Genomic DNA, 9,638 nt, shown 5'->3' on the forward strand with positions numbered 1-9,638 from the left:
TGCATAGTTTAAAAAACTAACATTGTACAATGTTACATGAATGTGATCGGTTACTTCGAAAAATAGCTAGCTATACAAGGGTAGTACAAGTTCCGCTAACAATAATTCAGCACCAAATAATCATATGGCAATAAGTCACCAATAGGGTTTCACATTTTATTGTCAAAATATGTGCAATGTGAATTTCACAGTTGAGCTCAACCACCACTATTCCCCAAACCCTACAGACAAACCATCAAAGAAATGAAATACAGGAAGAGTCCACTGCTAGTTGCCATCTGTGGACAATGCTTACATACAGGTCTTCAATGAGCTTCGATATGGCTGCCCAAGGCCAACTACGGCTGTTGCACAGAAAGCACATCGATTGGCTGATTCATTGTAAGCTTTGCATCGTGTTGGAGATTTTAAAGTAACATTGAAGTTACATATCTGTAATGCTTATTGAGAATTTATGGTAAAGAAAAACTAAAAGAAAATCAAATAAATGTGCCGATACCCATGTGTGGGATACACAACATAATCACTCTACCATAACTAAATATAGAAAATACAAATACAGCCATTGAAAATAAATCACATCTATTTTAAGTTACAAAAGGAAAAAGTTCGTAAAAACTGTGCAAGTACAGCAAACGTATAGTTCAGTATATTACACAAGACATTTAAAATACAGTACTCTGTATCAATAGAAATCCTGAGAGTTGTCCATTCCTGGTTCCCAAGTGACTGAGTTCAGGCATTCGGGCAAACCCCCTTTCACCGGTGAGGGCTTCAGGAGGGCATTGCTCTGACCAGATCAAACAAGCACCAAATGATCTGCAGTCCCTTTCTTTACAAAAGTTTATCATGTCACCTCTACACCTAGAATGTGGGTTTTCATATTATTCTCCATTTCAAATTCTTTGCAGGCAGAACTGTATATCCCAAGATTGCTTTGTTGTTGATTGATTTTAGGGAAAGCTTTAAATGAGAAAATAAATGATCATATGTAGTGCAAAGATGACACAGGAACCTGCATGAGGAAATTATTGACATCATTGAAAATGTTGCAGTTCCATAGGGAACCATCACTCAATGGCTGTGTTACCCCAATTATTACATACAAGACTGTCAAAAAAGCAGGACCAAGTTCTCTTGTTTTTCTCCATGTGATAGCATGTACAGATGGATTCATGTGTAAAAGATGTGTTGGCAATGAAGTTGTGCCCAACACTGTGGTAGTTCTCTGTCCAGGAGGGTGCTTGGTAAAGTTTGCAGTGACTGACTATTGGAGAGTGATTCAGTGCAATGATGAGTAAGACTTGACACTGCCTCGCCAGGCTAAACACACAGGACTACTATCCGATGCACCCACAGGCACAATGACAGCCCTCGGGATCTGCGCTAAGTTACACACCAACAATCTCCATTTTACTCCTCAACTACTGTACATCAGCCAGCCACACAGCCAATATTGAGCTGCTTCACCTAAAGGTAAGTACCCAAATTAAGCTTGAAAACAGTTAATGCACTTCCACAAGGGTAAACCTAATTGTATCAACGTTTCCTTAGTTATTGCTACTGGAAACTTTATCAACTTTTCAGATGAACCAAGTTCTGAAATGCATTTTGCCATTTAAGAGGTAGGTTATTCCAAACACTTCTAATCAATATCAGACATGCTGAAAAAAAAAATGTATATCCACAGAAAACACTATGCTGCAGCAAGCTGCCCATACTTCGGACAAATCAATGCATCTGCCTGAACCACGTCCCTTCGCTCCTTATCTGACTGCTAAGTTGCTATCAAAGCAAACGGTTGCCTGGTTCAGAATGTCTCACTTATGCGAGCCACACAAACCTGACACCATGCTTGTTTCTCCAATGTGGAGTGAATAGTCTAACTTCTCTTGGCATGTGACACTTGTTACAACAATATGGATGTCAGCTGCGAGTGTGAAGCTAATCTACGATTGCAACAAGTATAAATCCAACTGCAACAAAGCCAAACAGCACATTGGTTGACACAGCTAAGGCCTTCTCTTAAAAGCAAAGTATGCATTTCACAAAATAACATACCTGCCTCCTACCACACATGGAAATAAACCTAAATCACTAGCACACACAACTAATAAACACTTCCAAAGATGAGCTTGCTGTAGGGCGCAATGAGCAGTCAAAGACGACAACCTCATCAATCTGAGCATCACCGCTCATCTTACCCGTATGAATATAGACTAAAATTATTTATAATTTTCACTTTATGCTGGCATGTAGCATGACAATTAGAGGGCACTTCATATTGATCCCTCAACTGCATGCATATCAGGTGTAAAAATTATAACCTACATATCCTTTTAAGATTGGTATTTTATTATGATCCCAATTAGCTGTTTTGCAAAAACCGCAGCTACTCTTTCTGGTGTCCACACAATAAGATGGAACAAAATGGCTCAACAAAAACAAGCAAACAAGATAATTGCACTTATGACTCATTGTACTATAGTGTAAAACAAGTATCAGTGTGGGTATTTGGTTCCGACTGGAGAAAAAAAAAAAACTATACTGCAATCTTAACCACCCCAATTTGATCGTGTTGAACCATTAACGCTTTAAGACTAAACTCGACAGTCCTTGTGATGCAAACACAGGACAGTACCAGGCACAAGGCATGCAGGACCACACACACACTCCCTCTTCGTGGAGGAGGGAACCTGTCCCTCAGAGCACTTTCTGAAGACACTGTGGGTACAGTTTGGCCACCACACACTCAAAATGGCGGCCAAGGTCCCAGAGGCGGTCGGGCGTCTCGTAGACTTTGGTCCATGTGTCCGCCTCGTCGTCGTACTGGTAGAGGGAGTTCTTCCTGCTGGTACGGAACACGTGTTCCTCCACCATGACCTGTGTGGCTCGGACAAACAGGTGCAGCTTGCCCTGGAGGAGCAGGGCCTTGATGTAGGGGCTGGTGGCCTGGTCGAAAGGAAGGTCCCTCTTGCGGGCCCAGGTGTTCTGCTCGATGTCGTAGACCTCCATGGTAAAGGTGCGCTGGTGGTTCCTGCAGATGCCAGCGATGTAGTAGATGCAGTTATTGTGTAAGGCAGCCAGGCCCTGGCTCCGGGGGACACTCATGGGGGCCAGGTGGCCCCAGTAGTCCTTGTGAGGGTCGAAACAGAAGAAGTATTCACCTGGGAAACAGAGAAAAGAAGCACCACTGAGTGTTAAGATAAACATTGAAAAAGGAATGAAGTAAATTTAAACAACCCCTTTTATGTATTAAGATTCTCCTACACCACGTTCATCTTTTCCCCACTGCATTTCTCTTCAGTCTATTTTCAAGGTTGAATAGTGTCTCCACTATTCCGCCTCACCTTGGAGGATGTAGATGCGGTCTCTGTACTCCACAGCGCTGTGGAACTCCATGGCTACAGGCATGGGGCTGACGGCGGTCCAGTAGTTGTCTCTGGAATCGTAGCACTCCACTGACTTCAGTGCGTTCCTCCCGTCCCCCTCGTACACACGGCCCCCCAGGGCGTACAGCTTCCCGCAGCAGTGGACCAGCCTGCAGCCGATCCGGGCCCGCAGCATGGGCGAACGCACAAGCCAACGGTTCCCTGCGTGCTCGTACTGCCAGAAGTCACTCTCCGCCCGGTGGTCGATGGACACCTCACTGTTGCTAGGGCGATAGCCCCCAGCGATGAAGATGTCGTTCTCCGATGACACCAGGATGCCCACCTCCCGCAGGTCATTGGGGGGCTTGCAGAGCTTGAACACCTTCCCAGCAGTGGTGTCCAGGCAAGGCACGGTCTGCTTCTTCCCTGAGTGTTTGTGTTCCGCGTCAAAACAGATGACCATCTCAGAGGCGGTCATGCCCAAGCGCTGGGGGCAGCCGTTGGTGCCATTGAGACGGGCCATGGCAGGGTCTCTGGAGAGGGCGCAGGCAAAGGGGGGTGGGATGCGGCTGAGGAAGGAGTCATCCAGGAGGGGCAGGCGGATGCATTGAGAGAACACTTCAGCCAGGTGGGCCTCCCTGCGGGAGCGGTCGTGCTCCAGCCAGCGCACAATGCTCTCATACACGTGCTCCTCCTTCTCCACATTCAGGTCATCGTTGTTCAGGATGCTCACCAGCTGCTCTTTGGTGAGCTGGAGGAACTCCTGCTCCCGCGCCACACACAGGAACTACAACAGCACAACACCACATGTCACATTTCATCTAAACCTCACTGTCATTTGTCGCAGAATGCTCAAATAACAGATCAAGACCTGGAATGCTATCCTAAAATGTTAGTGTAAACTACTTTATTTATGGTACTTGTGTTCTCACATTACTGTAATTATAAGGCCATTTTAATGACACATTGATACATTAATCCTTCCTAAATGGCGAGCCAAGTGAAGCACAATAGTGTAATAGAACAGCTTGTTTTTAGAATAAAACCCACCTTCTTGCGTATGTAGTCTTGGGAGCGCTCCCTCAGCTCCTGATGGCCGTAGGCATCTGCAAACATGTAGACCCCGGTGCAGTTCTGGGGGTCCAAGCGGCTGATCATGAACTGGGCACACTGGTCCTGCAGGGCTGGGATCTGGAAGATGCTGGCTGCCGTGAACAGGGCCTGGATGTTGGACTCTGACAGCGTGACTCTGGACGTGTAGGCATAGTCCAGGACCAGGTGCATGGACTCAGACTCCACCCCGACGATCCGAACCTCCCTCTGGCTGCTTTCTGTAAGGCCACTGGTGAACATGGACCTGGAGGGAAGAGGAAATATAATTTTTTTTAAAGAAAGTTTAAATGTTGCAGCATTGCCTGGTCCCAGATACTACTTCATTGCCATCATTGACATGACAATGAGTGACAGGAAGCTGGTATGATAGCACAAACAGACTGGCACTCAGGCTAGTTGAAGCATTGGTTGTTATCTAAAAATGTTAACGACTAGAAACAAACAAGCGGCTCACATCAGACCTACCTAAAGTAAGGGCTGATTGCTGCAAGGACATTTCGGTGACACGAAAATGTCTTGCCATGGTCCACTTCAACGACAATATCTGTGAGCTGTGCTTCATCATACAAGACTTTGAGCTGCTGGAGGATGTTACAGGCATGAACAGCATCTACCCCACTGTAGGTTGTGTTTGATGGAGTCCCATTCTGTACTTGTAACAGCTTGCCTATGTCTATTGAAGAAACATAGGAGAGAAACATACCCTTTTTCCATGATGGATATTAAACAGACACTTATAAAATTGTGTGGGAAACTTTACTAAATAATATGATTTAGTAGCATATGCAGCACAACAATTGAGTCAAGCGTACTGGCTACAATGAGTAGAGCAAAACATATTCTAAAACACGTAGAGATTAGTAAAGTGACTGACTATGGCTGTACTAAATTACTATTCGACACACTAGATAGTCCTTGTTTGTAGAGTAGTAACGTTAGCTAGCATGCAATCAGTGTGCCATGGATATCACCCACTCAGCACAATTTGTGCGCACGATTTATTGACAGAACAAAGACCCGTTCCGAAACAACGATACTTTTCTTAACAAGCTAACTATCGTAATTAGCTAGCGAACTCTGGGGATTAGAAACTCACAGCTGGGTAGCATCACAGCAAGCCGTCCGCGGCATTATCAGCCGGCTATAGTAGTTAGCAAGCAATCATTTAGCCATTGACCTAACTAGTCACGACTACCGTCAGTCATGCAGTTAACGTTACCTACATTAGCTAGCTAATTTGGATTGTCACGTAGCTAACGTTCTCGTACTCATGTTGACATGGAGCTAGTCGGTTAGTTCATTACTAACTAACGTTAGCCAAGTAACGTCAAACTGGCCAACAACTAGCTATGTTTCATCAGGACGAGACGTGGGCACGTTACGTTAGCTAGCCAGACATACGTTAGTTAGCTTGTTACATACCTTATTGACAGCTATTAATAAAAGCTAAGATAGTACACACGAAAAGGTCTAACAGTATCATTGGCATACAAATATGCAATTGTTTAGACTTAGTTGTACTAACAGACAAAATGTGGTTAAAACTAGCCATCTGATAGAGCTAACGTTATAGATAGTAATGCTAGCTAATTTAGATAACCAGCATACACTTTGAGAAGCCATTCGCTTACAACTTCACTTGTAAAACGAAGAGATAATCTTAAGTGTCTAATATTTTTGTCAGGGTGTAATCTTGTTGGTTATATACCATTCAATATGAATTAGGGAACTTTAAAATTGGTTTTAAAAGTCTGCCTCGTTAACACAAACAATCAAGAAACGCTAACCTCCACTGGCAGCCATTCTCCTCAGTCTGTTCTCAAAGCACACCGTGAAACGGAAACAGCCGACAATGACAACCAATCAAAGTAGAACCAATGGAATTGATGATCAAATGAATCACTAGAAGAACATCTAGGCAACAATTTATACGTTCTCTTTTAATCAGGAATAAATAGATTTAAAGGCCCAGGGCATTTAAATTAGAATAAGGGCTCTGTATAGGCATACACTGCAGTATGTGTTATATTTAATGATATGATTTACACACACTATCTTGTCATGCATCCGAAGTTTAATGTAGGAAAACCCTTACAAAAACATTAATTCTTAGCATCCAAGTAACTCCAAGGTCTGTCTAGCCATTACCTTGCATCCATGAAACTACACTACTTTGATTGTCTCTATGCTGCTAAAGGCCCATACCAAGCTTGTTATCAACATTACAATTAGTGAATGGCCTTTCTGTAATTAAGAAGAATGTATGAAAGGCAATTCATTTCAATTTGAGCTCTCAATCACAAGAGAGTGGTCAGCATTTTGATGTGGGCCTCTTGAAGTTCAGCACATACAGTCTGGTCTCATAAACTAGACATAACATAGTAAATGTAAATCCGGGGACTCAAATTACTGTAGTATCATATGTTACGTTTAGTATGGCTACATAAGACAAAAGGTTGCTTAAGGCAAAGCTAGTAGCGTGGTTGGTCGGGATGGATGGGTAAGTGTATAACGCAAATGTCTAGCAACCCATAGGTTGTGTGTTTGAATCTCATCACATCATTTTAGCTAATTAGCAACTTTGCAACTACTTACAACTTTGTATCTACTTTGAAACTACTTAGTATGTTATCTAACCCTTCCCCTAAGCCTAACCATAACCCTTTAACCTAACTTCTAACCTTAACCCCTAACTTAACTCCTAACCTTAACCCTAACTCTAACCTTAACCCCTAGTCTAGCTAACATTAGCCACCTAGCTAATGTTAGCCACAAATTGGAATTCGTAAAATATCATACATTTAGCAAATTGGTAACATATTGTACGAATTCAAATTTGTTGCACATTGATCGAATTGCAATTCATAACATATCATACGAATTGTAATTCGTAACATATCATACGAAATGGATGATGGACATCCACAAATGTATACATACCATACGAAACACAACATATGATACTAATTGACATTTTCCAGATTTAAATTTACTATGTTACGTCTAACCCTGAGTCCAGGTTGGCACATGGGGTGCCACTTGCAATCTAATTGTGTCAAGATTAACAGGGTATTTGCTGTTACAAGCCATGCAGTTGGCTTGTAATTTCCATGCAGTGTGTCATTTAATCTGTATTGCTCTTAATTAGAATGTATATACTGGCAGCATTATTAGATTAATTACATCAACATGCAAGAGTACATTGTATTTTATTAATGGCTATAACAAGTAATTGATGCTGGCATATTTTGTTGTTCTATTCTATGGTTAGACATTTGTATTCATTTGTGTAGGCTCAATGTACATCTAAAAATGAATTAAACTGGATTTCCCCCCCCCCACAGATCTACAAAACGGAAAATGTCCTGAATGCGTGTCTTCACACCCCAGAGTTAATATTTGGTGGAAGCACCTTTGGCAACCATTACAGCTGTGAATAATTTTTAATAAGATTCTACCAACTCTTAGGGCAACATATATCCATTTTTTTGTCAAAATTCTCAAGAATTTTCAAGAATATTGAAGTAGGGACTGAGACTAGACCATTCAGGAACACGCAATACCTGGAAAGCCATTCTGGTGTGTCTTTGGCATAACATTTTGTGAAATTGCTTCTTTCATATTTATTTTGATCCTGACAAACTCCCCAGTCCCTGCCGGTAACAAGCATACTCATAACATGATTGTGCCACCACAATACTTAAAAATACAGAGGGTTTCAATCTGTGTTGTGTTGGATTAGATTTGACAGAAGTAATACTGCAAGACAATACGGCAAAGACATTAACTTTTTGGCCTGAGTTAAAAACTACAGCTGTAAGTCCAAATATGTCGTTTTTAACTCAGGCCAGAAAGAAAATGTCTTTGCCGTGTTGTCTCACAGTATTACTTGACGACCTTGTTGCAAACAGAGAGGATGATTCAATGTCTATTTTTAAAACACACGCTTCCTTCTTTTAACTTTGTCACGTAGGCAAGTAATGTTGAGTGAATGCATATTGTTGATCGTCTGTATTGTCAAGTATTGTGGTGAGAGCATCATGTTATGGGTGATCTTCTTATACCTAACCCTGCTATAGTTTTATTTTTCAGCGGGACAATTATTCAAATTGTAATGCGAAAGACACAGCAGAATGGTTTTCCAATAGGTGTTGAGTGTTCCTGAATGGTCTAGTCTCAGTCCTGACTTAAATCTGCTTGAAAATCAGTGACAAGGTTTGAATACAGCCTTCCATCAATCATTTCCAACCAAATTTACTTGGTTTGAGTAATTTTTACCAAAACAATGTATACATGTTGCCCTAGGAGTTGTGCAAGGTTGGTAGAGTCCTACAACAAAATGTTAACAGCTGTAATGGCTGCCAAAGTATTAACTCTGGGGTGTGAAGACATACGCAATCAATACATTTTCATTTATTTTCTGTAATTTTTCTTTCACTTTGGAAATATGGAGTAAGTTGTGTATATCGGTAGGAACAATATATATATATAATCACTTTTTAGATTTAATTTTAAGGCAGCGAAATGTGAAGTCTGTGCAAAAGGTTTGTAGACTTTCACTAGTAACTGTATATTTTCTACTCAGAATGTTTGTGTCTTGCAATACTACAGTAGAGGCAACAGCCTGATCATTCTTTTTGCCATTATCAGCATAGTGCAGCCTGGAAAATGACTCTAACGCTGCATAACATTGTAAAATGATAGGAGGAGAGTCAAATAAAATAACTGCAATCCGCACAATCGATTTTTTTCTCCAATTTGTTCCCCTTCAGCTACAGTGCAGGCTGTTAAATTGGGCCTAGCTGCTCTGGAATGAAGGAAAGAGGCTTCCTGGCGTTTCTGTTATTTAATGATACCTTTAGCTTATGTTTACCCCTCTGCAGAATGCCCCTTTTTGATACATTGAAACCGATCTCCTGATATATTGGCTCTTTATAGCCTAATACTTTTTTACTTTTTGCACGTAGAACTGCATTTTCAGGTCACAGTAACAATGAAAAAAGGATTCCTTATTTTTGGTGCACTTTCAAATTGTATAGGCTACTCTGTCTCAACTTTAAAAACAGTGTGATTTGCTACAATCCATGACATGTGGGGAAATGTTGACTGAGAGAAAATGGGAATAGATGGGGTCATCTTTTGTGGTTTATCCTC

General features: G+C 41.6%; 1 protein-coding gene across 2 annotated transcripts; it reads right to left on the reverse strand.

Annotated features, from left to right (window-relative positions):
* Nucleotides 1–142: 142 nt before the first annotated feature.
* Nucleotides 143–6,364, reverse strand: LOC129815106 (kelch repeat and BTB domain-containing protein 8). Of its 2 annotated transcripts, none has more exons than XM_055868477.1 (5): nt 6,272–6,364; nt 4,950–5,157; nt 4,422–4,728; nt 3,351–4,158; nt 143–3,167 (listed from the first exon to the last, which is right to left on the reverse strand). In XM_055868477.1, the coding sequence occupies exons 1-5, from the start codon at nt 6,285–6,287 to the stop codon at nt 2,704–2,706; spliced, it is 1,803 nt and encodes a 600-aa protein (XP_055724452.1). In that variant the 5' UTR covers nt 6,288–6,364; the 3' UTR covers nt 143–2,703. The 2 variants fall into 2 exon arrangements, with proteins under 2 accessions (XP_055724452.1, XP_055724455.1); XM_055868480.1 differs by lacking the exon at nt 6,272–6,364 and adding an exon at nt 5,581–6,265.
* Nucleotides 6,365–9,638: the final 3,274 nt, after the last annotated feature.

The sequence above is a fragment of the Salvelinus fontinalis genome, chromosome 18, assembly GCF_029448725.1.
Source record: "Salvelinus fontinalis isolate EN_2023a chromosome 18, ASM2944872v1, whole genome shotgun sequence".
Taxonomy (NCBI): domain Eukaryota; kingdom Metazoa; phylum Chordata; class Actinopteri; order Salmoniformes; family Salmonidae; genus Salvelinus; species Salvelinus fontinalis.